A 21,191-nucleotide genomic window follows, 5' to 3' on the forward strand; every position below is an offset into this window, starting at 1 on the left:
CATTTCCCCTGTTTTAGTTTTTCCTGTTACAAGTGAATGCTAAAGATGGGAAAATGGTTCAGAAAACCAAGAGTAATGCTTCATTTTTAAATACAATGGTTGTCTTCTTTTAGTGTTGTTTTGTTTTTTTATGTGAATAATTTAAAAGGCAAAAGATTGTTATGCCAACCTGCAGTATCTTCAGGGCCCACCAGGGGGATGCATCCTACACTTAAGGAATTACTGATTATGTTCTCTCCTGAGAAAAGTCCCACATGCACATTCCAACGTAATTTACTTGATTTCATGAAATTAACATCTATTCAATAAAGAGAAAATCCTTTCGATTTTACTTATTTTATTTACTTTGACAGAAAAACATCTGTCCTAAGCGTCAGTCGATGAAGTGGTGGCCTCCCTTGCTTGCGGCGATGGATCATAAATCTTGTTAAAGAAGGAGAAGTCAGATTCAGTGCCATGTTGCGTGCCCTGAAAAGAAACATATTTAAATAATCTGATAAAAAAAAAAAAAAAAAAAAAAAACAGGATTCCTGTTACCACATCATGTTTACTTACATCTATTCTGCAGTCATACAGGTCAAACATTGAGTTCTGGTTAATCGCATCGTCATCGTTCACAAATAGCTGCTGATTCCTGACCACAAAGTACAAATGTTATTGAACATCAAAAACGAGCAATCATTAATGTGCACCTGATGTTGAATCCCTAATCACTGTTGTTAAATTTACATTTTATTGTGATTTTGGTTCAGCATAACAAGGACGATGAAGATGATGATCCCAGCAAGAACAATTAGCCCAACTGCAAGGCCGACAATCATACCTGCACACAAAGAGAACCATGATGAATGCACATTCAAACAGATGACTGTTTTTCCAATATTTAATTTTCTGAAAGACGAAGCTGACAGTATTCAAAGATGTTCTTCTTATCAGTGAAGGCAGATAAAAGCACATAAATGAGCAGCACTGTCTGGTCATTGTTTAGTCAAATACACACTGTCCGGTGGAGGTAAACATATGGGCTCAAAATGGGGTCATAAATATTTTGTACTTGTAAATCGGTTTTGTACTTGTAAAAAAGATTTGTATGTGTAAAAAAGATTTGTGCGTGTGTAAAAAAGATTTGTGTGTGGACTTAGCCCAAAAAGACCCCTGCAAGTTACAAGTACGAATTTTGACCCTATTTTTCTTCCTTTAAGCTGATTGGTCAATGTCATGTCAATCACAAATTAAACAATCCAATCAGAGAACAGATGGGTTTGACTGTCGGAGGGGCATTTTTTTTGAACTGCAGGTCCTTGAAGGGTAATCTCTATATAAATATCCGATAGCAGTTAGGTCCCCTTACTTTCAGCAGCTGTTGAAAGGATTAAGTTGTGGTATATCAGTGGTTAGAAATACCATTATTACTTTAGGATTAGTTTAACACAACGTCAGGGCTGACCCGGGACCATTGCTGTGAGTCACAGCGCGCAGCATAAAAGTCCTTTCACATCAGACGCATCGGATGTGCTGCTAATGCTAATTGCTAACTAAAAGCAAAGGATCCAGAATTTGTTGCTGGCTGCTGGGCTCTGTGGGTTTTTGCAGCAGCTCTACCTGCACTAGATGCACCTGCTCCTTGTCGTTTTTATCTCTGACTTTATGTGAACTACAAGAGTTTGTGGAGGTTTTTTGCTGGTTCTTCAAAAGTTCAATAAAAACATGTATGCTAATCCATAACGAAGAAAGCTTTGTAATGAAGACTGTCATTTCCAAAACACTGGCCCGCCCCCCCCCCCCCGCATCCGCAGCGCTGTCCGCAGCACTGTTGAAAAGGCTGTGGAAGTCCCTGAAATTAAACACGTAGTCCTGTGACACAAAAATCACCAAACTCGGACGACCACAGACTGTTTTCCTTCGTGGTGATGAAGGTAAACGCTGGGTTGGCATGTAAAAGGGCATTTATTCCCTTCAAAGACCTGCAGTTCAAAAAAAGCGCCCCTCTGAGAGCCAAACCCATCTGTTCTCTGATTGGATTGTTACATTTGTGATTGACATGACATTCACCAATCAGATGAAAGGAAGAAAAATAGGGTCAAAATTTGTACTTGTAACTTGTAGGGTTTTTTTGGCTAAGTCCACACACAAATCTTTTTCACGCGCACACACAAATCTTTTTCACGCGCACACACAAATCTTTTTCACGCGCACACACAAATCTTTTTCACAAGTACAAAACCGATTTACAAGTACAAAACCGATTTACAAGTACAAAACCGATTTACAAGTACAAAACCGATTTACAAGTACAAACTATTTATGACCACATTTTGAGCCCATATAGATCGCGACACAGACACTAAGAAACACAGGGCTTAAATACTCAGAGGGAGCAATCAGGAAATGAGTAACAGGAGGGAAACACAGCTGGGGCAAATCAGAACTGACGAGACCAAAGAAGCGTAAACTGAACACACTGAGAAAAGACAGAGACCTTCAAAGTAAAACAGGAAACACATAACACAGACTGAACAAAGACACAGACTCACATGCAGGCACTACAAAGGGAACAGAGACGTGGGACCAGGGCAGACACAAACACTGACTGAACACGGGGATATAGGAACTTAGGATACACATAGACGCGAACTAGACAAGGGGATGCAGGTGATAGGGGAGACAGAGCAACTAAAGAAGACAGAGACATAAACCATAAGACAGAACTCAAAGAAACCAAAGACTAGAAAGTATACATAATATAATAAACTCAAAAACCCTGGGTCAACGACCCAGGCATCCTAACACTAACTTCAAGCTGCCAAAATCAAATGATAAATATTCGTGACCCATTTAAAGTATCTTGATTTGAACAATTGGGAGTAAACCTTGCTTGGCAGTCTGTGCTATAAAGTGCAAAAGAAGAAAAAAAAAGAGACAGTGTCTGCCCCAAATATTAATGCAAGTAGGTGTTTTGCTATGGTCATTTGGGATCATATGTAAACCCACAAATAATTTGTCATTTTTTACATAAGAAAAGCATTTTTCCACAGTACAAGAAATTATTTTCTTCTAGTTTTCTATGAAAAAAATAGTAAGACGTATTCATGAAGTTACAGTTACCCTTATTGTCAGAGTGATCAATGGAAGGCTCTGTGTAGCAGCTGCCTGGGATGATGGTGATATCATCAAGAGCAACATCCCCACCTGCCATCCTGCCTCGCTGATACACAAACACAAACTGTGGCAAGGAAAGAGAGAGAAGTTTAAAGGTTACATAAATATCTAAAAAAAACCATGAAGCAGACTGTAGCGAGGCAATGTAGCTGTCAAATATATACTGCTGCCCACCTCTCAGCTCACACAACTGTGTACAAATCACATAAGAAGAATATTACTTCCATGCAAAAACAAAATTATGATCCAGACTGCTTAAATTAAAGGGATTGGTATATCACTGTATGGGTGTATATGAGTGCTCAATTCCATGAATGAAGTCGGTGAGTCGCAGGTTTAACAAAAGAACTGACAAACAATCTGTAATTTAAATGTAAATAAAGTCTTAAAGCCCATAAATACAAGTGCATTTACAGCATGTATGCCATCGCCTATAAATTCAAACGTTTGCTCCTGACATCTGTCAAAATTCCCAGACAATGAAGGCTTTGAGAGAAAGTGAAATACTCAGCCACAAATTATATAAATCCTCAGTAAACCCATTCAAATACATAATCTCTTAAGTGCTGCTTTTAGTTTAATATTTCAGTGTTTTGTTAATGCTGAGGTTCATGAAGGGTTTGCATAAAAATCCTTGTCAGACCTTCTCTGCATAACTGAAATTAACATTTTGTCCATCCATAAGTAAAATTATCATTAAATATTATAAAGAACCAACTGAGAAGAACTGTTACGCATCAAAGAGCAAAGTTAAAACACGAGGAGCAATCAGGTCATCAAATGTTCATCGACTGATAACGACAAAAGCAGTGCAATACACACGTCCACGTCGTGACGCTGAATAAGATGAAACTGAATAAGTCATAATTTTAAATATATACCATAAGAATATAATATTACAACTGTAAGTGTTAAAACAAATAAATCAAACGTAGTGATAATGCAGCATTAATTTATATAGCAATTACTCTCACCTAGCACTCAAAGCCTTTTTTTTTAACAGAAACATTTTCATGTGATGTGGGGCCCTGGGATCCACATCTGAAAAGCACATAGTTTAAATCCTGAGTCACCAGGACCTGGGTTTGTTTACGTCCATAGGTACAAAGTGGGTAACCACTGTACAACCCATACCCCTATTATTATTATATGTATATATTTTTTTAAAATGGAGTAATTTTAGACTTCTAAAGTCAACTCCTGCCTTTGTTGACAGTCATCATAAAAATTGGCTAATGGGCTTTATCAAAAAGCAGTCATAAGAGTTTTTGTTCCAAATGTGTTACTTGTGTCCATCTGTGAATCATTTCTCTGTAATGGTAAGTAATCTGTAATGTAATCTGCTGCAATATAAAATCAACATTTCATTTTTCACTTTTATATTTTGTGTATTTCTCCACATGAAACTTATCACAAGCTCAGTAATACCCAAAATGCTTCATCATGCGTGACAGACACATTTGCCATCTGCCACTTTTCTCCCTTGTTTCCTGTTTCAGTCCACTTCAATAGGCCCACTTCATCACCACCAGCCTGCATTTTCCTGCAAGACAGGATGACACCCATTTATTTTATGTAATGCAGAAAATTTCATTCGTATAATAATATTGTTTAATATTAATGATCTTCAGACAGAAGTATTTACCTGTTATTTATATAGACACGGAGAGTCCCAACATGGTTTCCAAACATGTGGTACCAGAATGTGAGACAGTGCCCTCGTGTGGAGGGCTGTAAAACATCACTGACCAGGAAGGATGAGACTCCCCACTCACCCACAAAACTGTCCACGTAAACATAGTGACCTGATGGAAACACAGCAAGCACATTCAGATTAACAATAGCAGCCAGTGTCATAAAGAACTGTGATTTCAAACAAGCATGCATATCAAAATAATGAACGACAAAAGAATTTCCCTCAGGATAAATAAAGTTCCTCTTATCTTATCTTATCTTATCTTATCTTATCTTATCTTATCTTATCTTATCTTATCTTATCAGATGGTATACTTCCTTTAGGCCAAACACAGTCTACCGATGACAAATTATTCTATATAATCAATTCTGTCTCTATGCGGAACCTTATTGGCGAATAAAACTGCTACAATTAATATTTATATTCTATTTAGAATTAATCTAATTCATCTTTTTATATATCTGGAGTCTATCATAGACTCAGGCAAGTAAGAACTCCTCCAGGTTCCTCCAGGACCAAAGGAGACCCAAAAGAGACGTAAAAAAAAAAGTGAATGTTAGATTCAAGAACATCAGGTTAATGCAAACATTGAATAAACTTAGCTCTATATTTTCTGCTTGTGTAAAAAGTGACCTCCTGCTAACAGTTTTGTCGTCTGGTTTACAGCTTGCTTCTGCATTAGGCACCGAGCCAAGTGTTTCATGCATGAAATTTCAAACAGTCAGCGCTCATTTGCTATTTCTCACGAGCCAATAATTGTAAAGTGCTTTATTCGCACAATGATTCTTTATGAATGCTGCTTGAGTTACTCATGCTGTACAGGGAGTCCAGAATTATTAGGCAAATGAGTATTTTGTCCACATCATCCTCTTCATGCATGTTGTCTTACTCCAAGCTGTATAGGCTCAAAAGCCTACTACCAATTAAGCATATTAGGTGATGTGCATCTCTGTAATGAGAAGGGGTGTGGTCTAATGACATCAACACCCTATATCAGGTGTGCATAATTATTAGGCAACTTCCTTTCCTTTGGCAAAATGGGTCAAAAGAAGGACTTGACAGGCTCAGAAAAGTCAAAAATAGTGAGATATCTTGCAGAGGGATGCAGCAGTCTCAAAATTGCAAAGCTTCTGAAGCGTGATCATCGAACAATCAAGCGTTTCATTCAAAATAGTCAACAGGGTCGCAAGAAGTGTGTGGAAAAACCAAGGCACAAAATAACTGCCCATGAACTGAGAAAAGTCAAGCGTGCAGCTGCCAAGATGCCACTTGCCACCAGTTTGGCCATATTTCAGAGCTGCAACATCACTGGAGTGCCCAAAAGCACAAGGTGTGCAATACTCAGAGACATGGCCAAGGTAAGAAAGGCTGAAAGACGACTACCACTAAACAAGACACACAAGCTGAAACGTCAAGACTGGGCCAAGAAATATCTCAAGACTGATTTTTCTAAGGTTTTATGGACTGATGAAATGAGAGTGAGTCTTGATGGGCCAGATGGATGGGCCCGTGGCTGGATTGGTAAAGGGCAGAGAGCTCCAGTCCAACTCAGACGCCAGCAAGGTAGAGGTGGAGTACTGGTTTGGGCTGGTATCATCAAAGATGAGCTTGTGGGGCCTTTTCGGGTTGAGGATGGAGTCAAGCTCAACTCCCAGTCCTACTGCCAGTTTCTGGAAGACACCTTCTTCAAGCAGTGGTACAGGAAGAAGTCTGCATCCTTCAAGAAAAACATGATTTTCATGCAGGACAATGCTCCATCACACGCGTCCAAGTACTCCACAGCGTGGCTGGCAAGAAAGGGTATAAAAGAAGAAAAACTAATGACATGGCCACCTTGTTCACCTGATCTGAACCCCATTGAGAACCTGTGGTCCATCATCAAATGTGAGATTTACAAGGAGAGAAAACAGTACACCTCTCTGAACAGTGTCTGGGAGGCTGTGGTTGCTGCTGCACGCAATGTTGATGGTGAACAGATCAAAACACTGACAGAATCCATGGATGGCAGGCTTTTGAGTGTCCTTGCAAAGAAAGGTGGCTATATTGGTCGCTGATTTGTTTTTGTTTTGTTTTTGAATGTCAGAAATGTATATTTGTGAATGTGGAGATGTTATATTGGTTTCACTGGTAAAAATAAATAATTGAAATGGGTATATATTTGTTTTTTGTTAAGTTGCCTAATAATTATGCACAGTAATAGTCACCTGCACACACAGATATCCCCCTAAAATAGCTAAAACTAAAAACAAACTAAAAACTACTTCCAAAAACATTCAGCTTTGATATTAATGAGTTTTTTGGGTTCATTGAGAACATGGTTGTTGTTCAATAATAAAATTATTCCTCAAAAATACAACTTGCCTAATAATTCTGCACTCCCTGTATAACTGAACTCATGGCCAGAGATGGGCAGTAACGCGTTACTTGTAATTCGATTACTTTTTTCAGGTAACGAGTAAAGTAAGGGATTACTATCGCAAAAACGGTAATTAGATTACCGTTACTTTCCCGTAAGCACGCTGTGTTACTGCGTTACTAAAACCGTGATTTTTTTTGCGAGAATGTTTCATGACAGTAACGTAAGCGAGTGCGACGTTCGTGACAACAGCTGTGTGCAGATCAACAAAGGATAATATATCGATTGTGGGAGAGAGTATGAGTGTGCAGCGTTTAAAGCGTGGAAGTACTGACCTTACTTTGAGTTTGATTCCGTAAAAAGTGACAAAAACATTAGTGTCCGTTGTGCGTGGGAAGAAAACTTCTTTTTACAGCGAGAAAAAAAACCCCTAAACTTCCAAGCAAGCACCGAGTGCGCAACCACGTAATGGGAAATTCACAGAGAAACTCGCGGATTCTTCCACTGACCGCTGTGGCACACCTGCACCAGGGTAAACCTCCGCCTACCGCAGTCCTGCTTTACAGGTGAAAATAGAGCAACAGGACTGCTAGTCTTTGATTTTATTTATTTTCTACTGTGTTTCACTTGCATCTATTTGAAAGACTGAGCGTAAACACAAAAAAATATTTTATTTTATGTTCTGGAATGTGCAGAAAATAGGTTTAAATGTTAAACAAATTTCTTCCAGTCAGAGAATTTTACATATAATTAAATTTTTGCTTGATGCATAAAGTTAAAAGATTAAAACTAATAAAACAAGTTTTAAAAAGGGACTTTTCCATTTGATTACATTTTGTATGATGGATTATGCAAAAAAAAAGTAGAATTGGGCTGAAAGAGCTATTGCTTTATCACCTATTCAGGTTGTAAATCGTGTTTTTAAAAAGTAACGAAGTAACTAAGTAATTAATTACTTTTGAAAATAAGTAATCAGTAAAGTAACGGGATTTTTTGGGGAAGTAATCAGTAATTAGTTACTGATTACATTTTTCAAGTAACTTGACCAACACTGCTCATGGCAATTGTGTTTTTTGTGCATCTGTAAAGTCTACTTTTTGTCTCTATCCGGTATAGTTACTACCTTGTGTGGAATTAGTAGTGTGATCCACACTGGGTCCTGTATGTGGGTTCGGGGAACCACCACTGCCATGGAGCCAGTCTCCCTGGTCGACTCCTTCACCCAGGTTGCTCCAGCTACACATTGTGTCCTCAAAGTCACAAAATCCACGAGGAGGACACTGATTATCAGTCAGCTGTACATCATCAATAGCCATGTCCCCCTCCTGTGTAGGGCCGGCCTTCACACCTTCCACCACAATCTGAGACACAAAGCATGTACACCAGATTTTAAAAAATCTTAGTGGAAGAGTTATTTTAGTGTTTTTTTAAATATTTTTGTATCATTTCCATGACACTGCACTGTTGTACACTCAAAGTAGTGTTACCAATTAATGTGCCATAATTTTTGTCTGCCCAAGAAAATAAACTCTCACAGTAATATGTGTTTATGCAGTTTTATGTGATCAGGTTTTGAAATATTGGTCTTCTGTTTTTTGTAGATTACTCTAATTCACCACATTATTACCAGGAAACACTTTAGTGTTTTCGGAGAACAATTAGTGCATGCGTTTCAACTCCATTTTACAAAAACAACTCTTTTTTCTACACAACACAAAGATTAAATGAAAATATGACACCTCTTACATTATTTTGAATATTTACAGATGTTGTTTAAACACAGTCAAATTAAGCAGCATATGAAAACAACATAAAGGAAATGGCTTACAAATATATACAGTTGTAGTAATGAAAAAAAAACACTCCCAGAGTTTACTTGTGTAACAATACCACAATGTAGTGGAAGTGAAAGTACAGTGTCATCAAAAAAAAAGAACAACCTCAGTGGTGAGTAATAATACTGATTATGGGGACATAATGACCCACAGCAGGGTTAAACCTGTATTAAAATGTACTAATATTTTATAATTACTGAATTAACAGAAAAGCATTAACTATGTTTTATATTAGAATAAGTGTGTGTGTGAAAAATTAAAAATGTATTTAGACACTGTACTGCTTTTTTGTTGTTGTCTGTGCATCTATTTGTTCACACGTGTTTATTTATGTAACTGTTTTTGTGCCTCTGATCAAGGCACTGGTTTACAGCTGGAGCGCTGCCCTCTGCTTCTGTATGTACTGAATACACAAAACTAATTTTCTCACTGGACTAAATAACTTATTTATGACTTAAATTGCTCTGTTCACTAGTTTGGATGGATCTTTGTGACTCACTCTGTAAGGATGAAGCCGAGGCAGAAGAGAAGCCCGAGCGAACCTCCACAGAAGGCCCTGGTCTCCTGTCTGAGAGAAAATCAGAGCTTCCTTCCCATCTTCACTTTGCTGGTAAACATTTAGTGTCCCCATTCCTTTGCCATACATGTGGTACCACAGCTGCACGCAAGATCCTTTGTCTGAAGGACAAAAAAAATCACATCTGAATCCCCTGAACTGTTTTGGCCCTGTTTGAACGCGGGCCCCTGTCTGCATTATATAAAAATACTGCTGAGTCTCTCACCCGCTGGGTACAGAGGTGAAAACATTGCAGCTTTCTGGCCAGCTCGGTCAGTAGACGATGAAGGCAGGTAGAAGTAGTGACCCGTAGGTGTGCTGGTGGTGTGATCGCTCTCCGGTCCTGTGTAAGGGTTGTGAGTATATCCCTGATGTCTGATCCACTCAGAATCACTGGCTGCTTGCTGCTCCCAGTTACAGCTTCCATCCTCAAAGTCACACAAATCTGTACAACATTATTACATTTTAACTTAATCTGAGGACATTAGACATGACAGTTTTTGATTAACACTGTAATATCTGTTGCAGTTAATTAGCTCCCTGTGCCTTGGATAAGACTAGTTCTGCTGCAGTTTCAGTGAGCTGCTAAACTATTTTGTATTTTGGTCAGAGAGCTCCTGTTTGAACTCTAATAGAGCAAATGAATGAAATTGGAGTCTAAACTTAAGTAAACATCTCTTTGGAGCCAAGGGGTGGATGTTGGGATGATGGAAGTTTGAAACATCAGAGAGAGATGCAGCTGACAGAGGATGAAATAGAAATTTGGCAGCTTCCTCACAAATTTTGGAGGGCTTGTTTTGGTATCTGGGGAGAGGAGAGTGTGAGGCAGGGCAACTTGAAATGCCCATGTGAAGTACCTGGTATGTTTTTATACACTTATTGCATCATTTTTTAAATGAATACTTGCAAAATGACTATTACGCCCCCATTTAGCATTTTATTTGATCTATACAGTTAGTAAACTGAAAAGGAACAATATAATTACTTAACATGTGTGGCAAAAAATAGCAAATAACAGACATTAATGTGGTTGCTTGGAATTTTTATCATTTTCAGCTCCATTACCAGAAACAGGACATGCTCCAGGACTCAAGGAGATGTCATCAATGGCTATGTCTCCAGCCTCTCCCCCCACTGCTGCCTCCAGAACAACCTGGTGGACTTTCTGCAGGTTCACATGGCTCTGAACCTGCAGCCACTCATCTCCTTGGTTTCCTGATTTTTGCCACACCTACAGGAAAGACAGAATGTTGATTCACTCATCCCAATAAGGATGTGAGGAGGATTTTTGCAACACAGTGTTATGCACTGTCTGTTAAGGTTCTCAGTGTTATGCACTGAAAGTGTGCATCTTGCATTCATTATGCCATGCATTAATGTGATTTTGCAATCAGCATTTCACAAGAATGTGAAAAGTATAATAACACAGAGAAAAACACAGTGGAAACAGCCGCAAATATTTCTCAATCGGCCACACAGACGTTTTTTTCCCTTTTTTTTCCTGCAGTAAAGGGAAGTAACGTGTCCAGACTAAAACAGCATGACTAACAAAAAGAAAAAAAAAAACCTAAGTGGCCTTCTTAAGGCCTCTGCCATATTTTTTGGCGTTCACTGGATAAAATAAATTGAGAAAATGACTAATTTCATGCATATTTTTACCAGAGTTTTCTCTAAGGGATCAGATGTTTGCAGGAACATCTTGAGGGAACCCACAGTGGCTCCAAACATGTGGTACCAAAATGAAAAACAGTATCCTTTTTCACCAGCAGGTGGAAGCAGTGAAGACTTCAGCTGGGCTGAATCACCCTTTATGCTCGGTGAGGAACTCTCGATGTAAAGGTATTTCCCTGTGAAACAAAAACAAGACAACTTCAAGGTCTCAACCTTTTAATAAAAATAAATTTGCAACTTATGTCCTAAGCTTGCATATGTGGCATGTGAGGAGTGATGCTCCACTTTCACATTGTGTCACACTGAGCCATAAAAAGTTTAAAGAGAGAATTTTAGAAACCAAAATTTGATAAATGCTAAAGGTAAAAAGAAATAGACATTTTGTAAGACTATAATTTTATGTATCATGCCACTGCTTCAAGCAATACAATACAATTTCTTTTTGGTTATATAGTCCCAAAAACTAAGCTAATGTTTATAACAATTTATGAAAACTCCCCAGTTAATCAATTTTAAGCTTTAACTGTGGAATTAAGATGCACCATCTTGCAGTTAGTCTTGCAGGATTTGTCTTTTATGTGCATTCTGCCATTTTGTGATGGACATTACTCAGTCTGTCCTGTTCACTCAGTTCTACTTGTTATAATGTCAACAGTCAATTTACATTAATGGTCTCTTGTGGTTACAGTGGCTGATGCTCAGCAAAGGTTACAAAGGCCAGCCTTGATGGACACAAGGCATCTGGCACTTGCATAAATATACAGACTAGCATAATGAAAATTTAGCATGAGGTAAAAGGACCTTTGCTGCTGGTGTGGTCTCCTGCAGGCCCGGTGTTAGAGGTTTGAGTGGGACCTGCCCCGCTAAGCCAGTCCAGCTGATCCTCAGCCCCCTGAACCCAAGCACACAGACCATCTTCAAAAGAACAGCCAAAGGACGCCAGAGCTGAGAAGGGAAGGAAAACAAAAATAATCCTGGAAGTCTGAACATGGCACAAAAATGGATATAAAATGATACATGCACCACACTCATTCCCCTACCTCTCATGTCATATATTCACTAACAGTCACTTTGAATTAACTTTATTTACCTGGAGGTTGGTAGGATTTTTCACAGTTTAGGAAAGAGATATCATCCACAGCAACAACATGAGAAGCAGCTGCATTATTCATGCCACTGAACAAAACCTGGTGACAAAAATGGTCAGGCACTTTTTAATGATTAGTATTTATTATTTATTATTATATGAAACTCATTTGTTCTCATTGCTTCCTGTGTACATTTTTCATTGTTGAGAGGAGGCAAAATCAAACACCTTATAAGGCTGCTGGTGCAGGCCGAGAGGCAGATGCTCCGGGCTCCAATGAGAGACGGTGCTGTGACTACGTGACCACAAGATTGCTTCACTCCCTCCAGCTTGCTGCATAAGCACTCTGAGTGACCCAGCGCTCTCTGCACTGATGTGGAAGTGAAACCTGTGTGTAGGAAAGAAGGAAGGAAGACGCAGAGAGAGCGTTGGATTGGGAAGACACTTGCATGGTAGAAAGAGGGGAGGGGAGCTTTGAAGCATTGAGCAATTCATACACGGACATATCCATCAAATATATCCATCAAAATAACCAGGTTTGACGCGATCATTTGTCTGCGCATCACTGCTTACCGAATCTGGCAGTAGGGGGACGAAGGAGACAGCGGGGGACTCTGGAGTTGAGCTTCACTCTGTGTAGACCCCTTACTGAAATTAACTCTCATGTAGTAGCCTGAGAAAAACAGACACGTGGTGATTAAACACGCTGTGAAGTGAAGCTATGACAATAACATCAATGAACTACTCAATAACAGCCACCTGTGTCTGCAGTGTGATCAGTGGGTGGCTCAGTGTTGTTACTGGCTCGCTGCCTCTGCCACTTGCTCTGTCCATCGCTAACATCAGTCCATCGGCACTGATCATTCTCAAATGTGCACGGACCTGAAGGGTTCAAATCAAGAGATGTAACACTGCTGTGGAAATCACTCACTCGAGAGAAGTAAACTGCTTTTAAAAGATTTTGTGTTGTATGCAGGTGCGTCAGTCAAAGGAATTTCTGCTGATAAAACAGTCACAATATTCATGGTCATCACGGCCAAAGAAAAAACAGGTGCTGGGCCCAAACACAAGCCTCAAAAGAAAGAAGAGCATAACTGATCCAGTTTTCTCCTGTTAAAGGCATACAATTGGTTTTGGTGGCAATTACAGTGCTGTGAAAACGTTTTGCCCCCTTCCTGAGTTCAAAAGGCAGTTTTGATGATTTCATTTATTAAGGGAATAAAAGCTATGCAAACCTACTAGTCTCCCATATATGAAAAGTACTCACCCCTTAAACCTAATAATTGTAAGTCACCACCCTCGGCAGCGAAGTGTTTGCGATAACTGGCAATGAATCGTTCACATTGCTGTGGAGGAATTTTGACCCACTCTTCTTTGCAGAATTGTTATAATTCAACCACATTGGAGGGTTTTCTAGCACAAACAGCCTATTTAGGGTTATGTCAAAGCACTGAAATTGTCATCAAGGCTTACAAATCACAACACTGCATAAGTGTGCGAGGACTTAAATTTCTTCTTTCATTGGCGCTGAAATTGCACATGACCTGTTTGGGGATAAGTGTGCAACTCATTTCTATGCAGAGTCCATCTGTATCTGATTTCTTGCGCTTATGAAAACTTTCCCAACTATTCCAGTGCTTCTTTTTTATACAGCACGGCTTAAAAAAAATGAATATTTGTGTGACGGAGTGACCCGTCTCAAGGCAGAGTCCGCTGAGTATGGCACCGCCACCATTAGATCACCACCATTAGTTCGATTTGGCACCCGGGGCGGCGTATCTTTCTGACGACCGAGTAGAGGAATAAAAGGGGTGAGGAGCAAGTTGTCAGCCGCATCGGGGGTGGCTAGATTTTGGTTCCCACTTACTTGTTAAGGGCGTCGGTCGGGGAGACGTGCGGGGGGATCGCCAATCGTGCAGGGTGACGCAAGCCGATGGTATGGGGGTGTGGGGTTTAAATAATGAGTTCACGTGTGTCTGGACCGTCATGAGAATGGCCTCATTACGTGGGCCGTTAATGTGTATATGAAGTCGGGTAGACTTCTGGGAAATAGTTGAGAGCCTGTATCAAGGTATATGTTTTGTGAGTGTATAATGAAAAAGAAATTCTGGGGGAGGGAGACGGGGATTAAAGTTAGAATAAAGAATTGGTGGTGACGCCAAGGGGGAGGGGTTACGGGATATAAGAGACGACGCCGGATATGAAGGGGGGAGTGTGTTGTAACATACAGGCTGTGTAGCGTGGCTCTCAGTTTTATGTCTTTGCAACCATCTTTTTATGCACTGGGGAGGCCGCTTCAAATAAAGTATCCACACTAATACCTTACCGACTACGCCTGTGTTTGTCCGGGAGAGGTCTGGAAGGGGACCCCGTGACATATGGTGTCAGGAGTGGGATGGCTAGTCGGAAGAGGAAAACGCGCCTCCCAGCGAAGCGCACAGGGCTGCGGTCCCAGCAGCATGAGCTTCCGGGGGAGAAGACAGCAGAGGAGCTGGCGTGGGACACAGTGCCGGCGTCATCTTCTTCAGCAGAGGAGGAGGAGATTTCCGGCAGGATTGGTCCGGAGTTGCCTACAACCTCGACCGCAGCACGTGATGGAGAACTGATTGCGATGATGAGGGACTTCCTGGCGGGACAGCAAAGGAGAGAGACGGTGTTATTGGCAGAACTCAGGGGGCTGAGGACCGTTCCCTCTCCTAATGCGCTGTTGCCGGCGGATTCAGCTAGTCAGCAGAGCTCAGGGCAAGTGTTAGCGGGAGCTAGCACTACGGCCGCTACGGCTACACCGAGCACGGTAACAGCGAGTAGCCCCAGGATGGTGCTGCCTACCCCGGCCCGGCAGCGAGAATACCGGCCGTCGTTGCTGGAGGAACCGGCTCGCCAGTCCCTGGCAACGACAAGCAGCTTCGACCAGACGGGCGGAGAGTGGAGGCGATCGGAGGGGCCAAAGATTCCACCGTACCAGATGGGGGAAGATATTGAGAACTATTTGTTGCGCTTTGAGCGAGTGGCCAGAACCTGGAGATGGCCGGAGAATGAATGGGCCTGTCGGCTAGTTCCGTTGCTAGCGGGGAAGGCGTTGGAGGCCTATACCGCAATGGATGAAGAAAGAGCCCACTGTTATGAGGATTTAAAAGCTGCCTTGTTAGTTAAATTTGACATTTCCCCGGAGACATATCGGCAGCGGTTTCGCTCTAATATTATTCCACCTGGGGAGAGCCCCACCGAGACGTACTACCGGCTGAAAGGACTGTACCGGCGCTGGCTTCGACCAGAGCAGCATACGAAGGACGAGATGGGAGAAGCGATTATTTTGGAGCAGCTAATTCGAGTTCTTCCAGGGGAGGTGAGGACCTGGGTGAGGGAGCATGAGCCCGCGGACGGACTGGCCGCAGCCAAGTTGGTGACGCAGTATTTCAATGCGCGGAGAGGAGCGGCCCCGGTCCGCTCAGCTGGGACGCCACAGCGATCGTCCCCGCAATCCGCGGGTCTGCCGAAGCGGGAGAGTAACCCCGAGCCATCCGGGGCCCCCAAGGTATCCACTCTACGAGGAGCGGGTAAGGACTTTCTTTGTTATTACTGCCAGCAGCCCGGCCATAAAGCCTCGGTGTGCCCCATCCGGAAGGCCAAAGTCACTGGGGCCTGCTATGCACCTCGGCTGGAGGCGGAACCAACAAAGGTCCAGCCAGCTGAGGGGCAACGCTATAAAACTGTAAGGGTAAATGGGCAGCAGGTTACTGCTTTGCTGGACACTGGTAGTTTTATGTCATTAATTAAGCAAAGCTTGGTACCAGTGAACTGTGTGGACTATAGTCGACAAGAAGAAGTGTTATGTGTGCATGGTGACAAACATCCCTACCCAAAGGTGGAAATAACAGTGACTATTAATGACCAGCCATATTTATTGTCTGTTGGGGTGGTACAGAATTTGCCGGTAGAGGTTATTCTGGGGATGGATGTGCCTGTGCTTATGGATTTGTTGCAAGAAAAAGAAGAGCGGGACACAGAGACAAAAGGGAGGGAAACGGGGAATGTTCAAATGAAGGTGTTAGGCCCAGTGGTCACTAGGGCCCAGGCGAAGGCGGGATGCCAACCCCTGCCAGACTTGGACAGTAGTCTGTGCGAGGGTGGCACGAAAGGGCCGAGAAAATCTCGTCGCCAACGCCGCTTTGAGAAGCAGCTATGGTCCCAGGGACCGGGCAATAAGAACATGAAATGGGATGTACCTGAAAATATTTCTGTGTTGCAAAGGGAGGATGAGACGTTGGAAGTGTTGTTTGCTAATGTGCCTGAAGGGGGAACAGGGAAATGGGGAGGAAAAGAGAAGTTTGTGGTTGAGAAAAATGTGTTGTATGCAGTTGATGGGGACCACCAGCGGCTTGTGATCCCTGCTAGTTGTAGACCTCTCATTCTGCATTTAGCTCATACCCTCCCCTGGGCAGGCCATTTGGGTCGCCAAAAAACCTATTTACGGGTTAGTACGCGTTTCTTTTGGCCGTCAATGTATACGGATGTACAGAAGTACTGTCGTGCATGCCCTGTGTGTCAGAAAACTTGCCCAGCGCGCAAATCGGATCGGGCTCTGCTACAACCCTTGCCGGTCATCTCTATCCCCTTCCGTAGGGTAGCTATGGACATTGTGGGTCCGTTAGTAAAAAGTGGTCGGGGTTATCAGTACATATTGGTGGTGTGTGATTACGCGACCCGTTTCCCAGAGGCGTTTCCGTTGCGAGCGATCACAGCCCCTAATGTTCTGCGCGCACTGATACAGTTGTTTTCTCGGGTGGGGATACCTGATGAGATTTTGACCGACCAAGGGACTAACTTTACGTCGAAGTTAATGCAGCTCTTCCACACTCAGTTAGGCGTTTCGGCCATCAAGACGTCACCGTACCATCCACAGACAGATGGGTTGGTGGAGAGGTTTAATCAGACTCTCAAACGGATGTTACAGAAGTTTGTGTCAGACACGGGAAAAGATTGGGACCAGTGGTTACCCTTTCTTTTGTTCGCGTATAGAGAGGTTCCACAGGCGTCCACGGGGTTCTCCCCCTTTGAGTTACTCTATGGGTGGGAGGTACAGGGGCCGCTTGATCTCGTTCGAAAGGGGTGGGAGTCTTCGACCGTGGCTCCAAATGAGAAAGGGGTGGTGCAGTTTGTGCTGGAGATGAGAGAGCGGTTGGAGCGGTACCAGGCCGAGGCCGAAGCCAATCTGCGGGATGCTCAACGAAGCCAGAAGATCTGGTATGACCAACAGGCCCGGCAACGTGAGTTTCAGCCCGGACAAAAGGTGCTGTTACTTCTCCCTTCTTCCAACAGTAAACTGCTGGCGAAATGGCAAGGGCCCTATATCGTGCTTCGCCGAATGGGACCAGTGACGTATGAGATCCATCATCCGGGAAAAAAGAAACCGAAACAAACCTACCATGTGAACCTCCTGAAGGAATGGGTGGAGCAGCCCCGTCCGGCTCCGAGGGAGGCACTGATGGCCAGGGTGGTGCAAGGAGGAGGACAGAGTGAACTTGAGCAGGCTACGAATCCAAGGTCTCCGGTATTGACTCATCTGACCTCACCGCAGGCTGCGGAGCTACTGAAAATTCTGCAGGAGACGCCTTCGCTGTGTTCCGTTAACCCAGGTCGGACTACCTTGGTTGAACACGTGATCCGGCTAAAAGAGGGACAGCCCATCCGGCAACGGCCCTATCGGGTTCCGCAACACTTGGTGGAGAAGCTGCGACAGGAGGTGGAGAAGATGCTGGAGCTTGGAGTGATCGAGCCGTCCTGCTCCGAATGGTGCAGCCCGGTGGTCATTATCTTCAAAAAGGATGGCTCTTTACGCATCTGCATCGACTTTCGAAAGCTAAATGCCATCTCCGAGTTTGATGCGTACCCCATGCCGCGAATTGAGGATTTACTGGAGAAGATTGGGGCTGCCCAGTATATCACCACTTTGGACTTGTGCAAAGGCTACTGGCAGGTGCCACTGGAGGAGACGTCGAGGCCGTACACTGCTTTCAGGACCCCTGCCGGGCTCTTCCAGTTTACCGTGATGCCCTTTGGCCTACATGGGGCACCGGCTACCTTCCAAAGGCTGATGGACAAGTTGTTACAGGGCTGTGACGGTTATAGCGCCGCCTACCTGGATGATGTCGTCATCTTCAGCCACACGTGGGAGGAGCATATGCAGCATCTGTCGGAGGTCTTGGGAAGAATTCATAAGGCCGGGCTGACTCTGAACCCCTCGAAGTGTGAATGGGCGCGGCAGGAGACTCGCTACTTGGGCTACCAGGTGGGACGAGGAGAGGTGCGACCGCAGCTGGATAAGGTGGAAGCTATCCAGAATTGTCCTCGGCCTCGCACCAAGAAGGAGGTGCGGGCTTTCCTGGGACTGGTTGGTTGGTACCGAAGGTTTGTGCCCCAGTTTGCAACAATGGCGGCGCCGCTGACGACATTACTGGGGAAGAACCAACGAAATCCGGTCATATGGACCGCAGCATGTGAACAGGCGTTCCAGGGACTGAAAACTTGCCTGTGTTCGACCCCCGTGCTCTGGAGTCCGGACTTTAAGAAGCAGTTTTTGGTCCAGGTGGATGCCTCCAAGAGCGGCCTGGGAGCCGTGTTGGTTCAAGGGGACCCGGGCGAGGAGCACCCGATCCTATATCTGAGCCGCAAGCTGCTGCCGCGGGAGACCAATTACTCGACGGTGGAGAAGGAGGCTCTGGCGATTAAGTGGGCGCTGGAGAAACTCCGGTATTACTTACTGGGAAGAGAGTTTGTGTTGGAGACTGATCATCGGGCGCTTACCTGGATCCAGTCCATGAAGGATCATAATAGCCGACTTACACGCTGGTACCTCTCACTGCAACCTTTCAGGTTCACCATCCGGCACAGACCAGGTACGCTCAATGTGGTGGCGGATTACCTCTCTAGGTTGCCGCACATCGCCAACCTCCGGGGGGAAGGGGATGATGTGACGGAGTGACCCGTCTCAAGGCAGAGTCCGCTGAGTATGGCACCGCCACCATTAGATCACCACCATTAGTTCGATTTGGCACCCGGGGCGGCGTATCTTTCTGACGACCGAGTAGAGGAATAAAAGGGGTGAGGAGCAAGTTGTCAGCCGCATCGGGGGTGGCTAGATTTTGGTTCCCACTTACTTGTTAAGGGCGTCGGTCGGGGAGACGTGCGGGGGGATCGCCAATCGTGCAGGGTGACGCAAGCCGATGGTATGGGGGTGTGGGGTTTAAATAATGAGTTCACGTGTGTCTGGACCGTCATGAGAATGGCCTCATTACGTGGGCCGTTAATGTGTATATGAAGTCGGGTAGACTTCTGGGAAATAGTTGAGAGCCTGTATCAAGGTATATGTTTTGTGAGTGTATAATGAAAAAGAAATTCTGGGGGAGGGAGACGGGGATTAAAGTTAGAATAAAGAATTGGTGGTGACGCCAAGGGGGAGGGGTTACGGGATATAAGAGACGACGCCGGATATGAAGGGGGGAGTGTGTTGTAACATACAGGCTGTGTAGCGTGGCTCTCAGTTTTATGTCTTTGCAACCATCTTTTTATGCACTGGGGAGGCCGCTTCAAATAAAGTATCCACACTAATACCTTACCGACTACGCCTGTGTTTGTCCGGGAGAGGTCTGGAAGGGGACCCCGTGACAATTTGGCATAAAAAAAAGCCTGAGAATAAAACTATCTTTATACAGTGGATAAACACTGTAAGTAAGAGTGAAATTTCATAATACTGTTTGGTAATATTTACTCTACCATATTTACTGTCAAAATGTAAAAACACTAATAATGAAATTCAGCAGCACCACAACATGCAGGCTTTAAAATGGGATGAATAAACCATTTTAACCATTGCAAAGGAGGAATTATTTTAAGGACTGTCGCAGTAGGCAACATTAGCATTTAGAGGACTACAGAAGTGTATTTTATGGCAGCGTTACTGTTTTAAATGACCTCTCCAACTAGCCACATTCAGGAAAAACAGTGATTAAATGGATTTTTGCCACAACTTTGATAATAACACTTTTTTCAAGACAAACTTGAATACAATATGCAGCTCTCACCACAGCCGGCTTCGTCTTCCCCCTGCGGGCAGTCTAGATGATAGTCACATTGTAAGGTAGCCAGAATACACACTTTTCCCTGTGACTGCCAGCAAAAAAACTCATTATCCTGCATCAGGAAAAAAAAGAGACAAATACCCACTGTGTATTTAGACTTGTTTATAATTTATGTTTCCTAAGTTTGCTATCACAGAAATAAAGTCAGATTCTGCAGCTTACCTGACAGGGGTTTATTGGTGCAGTAGAGGTCAAGTGTGGAGAAGTGGGTGTGTTAGAGGTTGATGGTGGGGCAGAGGTTGACGACAGGTCAGGTAGCTCGCTGTTGTTAGGGTCAAATACACAATCCCTGGAGAAAGATACATCGTCCAGTGCAACCAGACCTCTGAGACCGTCGCCGAGCTCATACCTAAAGACAATCTGAGGATAAAACAGAGATTAGACTGTGGCCTTTTAGCTATTATTCTGCCAGGGAACTGCTCTGATACAACACATAATTATATTGTACATATAAGAAGTATTCATTCGTCTACAGATACTTTTATGCAAAGGCCTCAACAGTCTTCTTGGTCTTATAATTTCAATAATGTCTGTAAGCTTCAGGGATTTAAGGCTATTATTTAAGTTGATGTCTAACAGCATTTATACACACGAGGCAGTGGCTGCCATTCAATTAACTGCTTGTGTCCTCACTAACCTTGCTGCTGGTTGCGGAGGACAACGTAACCTCGGCTCTCTGCCAGCTGTAGCTTT

General features: G+C 43.4%; 1 protein-coding gene and 1 long non-coding RNA gene across 4 annotated transcripts; one reads left to right on the forward strand and one right to left on the reverse strand.

Annotated features, from left to right (window-relative positions):
• Positions 1-320: 320 nt before the first annotated feature.
• On the reverse strand, positions 321-20,875 carry LOC113010779 (MAM and LDL-receptor class A domain-containing protein 1). Of its 3 annotated transcripts, XM_026149983.2 has the most exons (17): positions 20,442-20,874; positions 13,120-13,242; positions 12,934-13,033; positions 12,589-12,748; positions 12,364-12,460; positions 12,075-12,218; positions 11,262-11,449; positions 10,668-10,833; positions 9,829-10,047; positions 9,546-9,724; positions 8,335-8,572; positions 4,805-4,964; positions 4,588-4,702; positions 3,106-3,223; positions 730-823; positions 556-634; positions 321-468 (listed from the first exon to the last, which is right to left on the reverse strand). In XM_026149983.2, the coding sequence occupies exons 1-17, from the start codon at positions 20,554-20,556 to the stop codon at positions 367-369; spliced, it is 2,397 nt and encodes a 798-aa protein (XP_026005768.1). In that variant the 5' UTR covers positions 20,557-20,874; the 3' UTR covers positions 321-366. The 3 variants fall into 3 exon arrangements, 2 of the variants coding, with proteins under 2 accessions (XP_026005768.1, XP_080148434.1); XR_013903065.1 differs by lacking the exon at positions 730-823 and having other exon boundaries at positions 20,442-20,875; XM_080292308.1 differs by having other exon boundaries at positions 321-634; positions 20,442-20,873.
• LOC145421708 (uncharacterized) lies at positions 9,521-11,243 on the forward strand. Its single transcript, XR_013903066.1, has 2 exons — positions 9,521-9,656; positions 10,659-11,243. It is a non-coding gene; the product is annotated as an uncharacterized LOC145421708 (long non-coding RNA).
• Positions 20,876-21,191: the final 316 nt, after the last annotated feature.

Source organism: Astatotilapia calliptera, chromosome 18 (genome assembly GCF_964374335.1).
Source record: "Astatotilapia calliptera chromosome 18, fAstCal68.1, whole genome shotgun sequence".
Taxonomy (NCBI): domain Eukaryota; kingdom Metazoa; phylum Chordata; class Actinopteri; order Cichliformes; family Cichlidae; genus Astatotilapia; species Astatotilapia calliptera.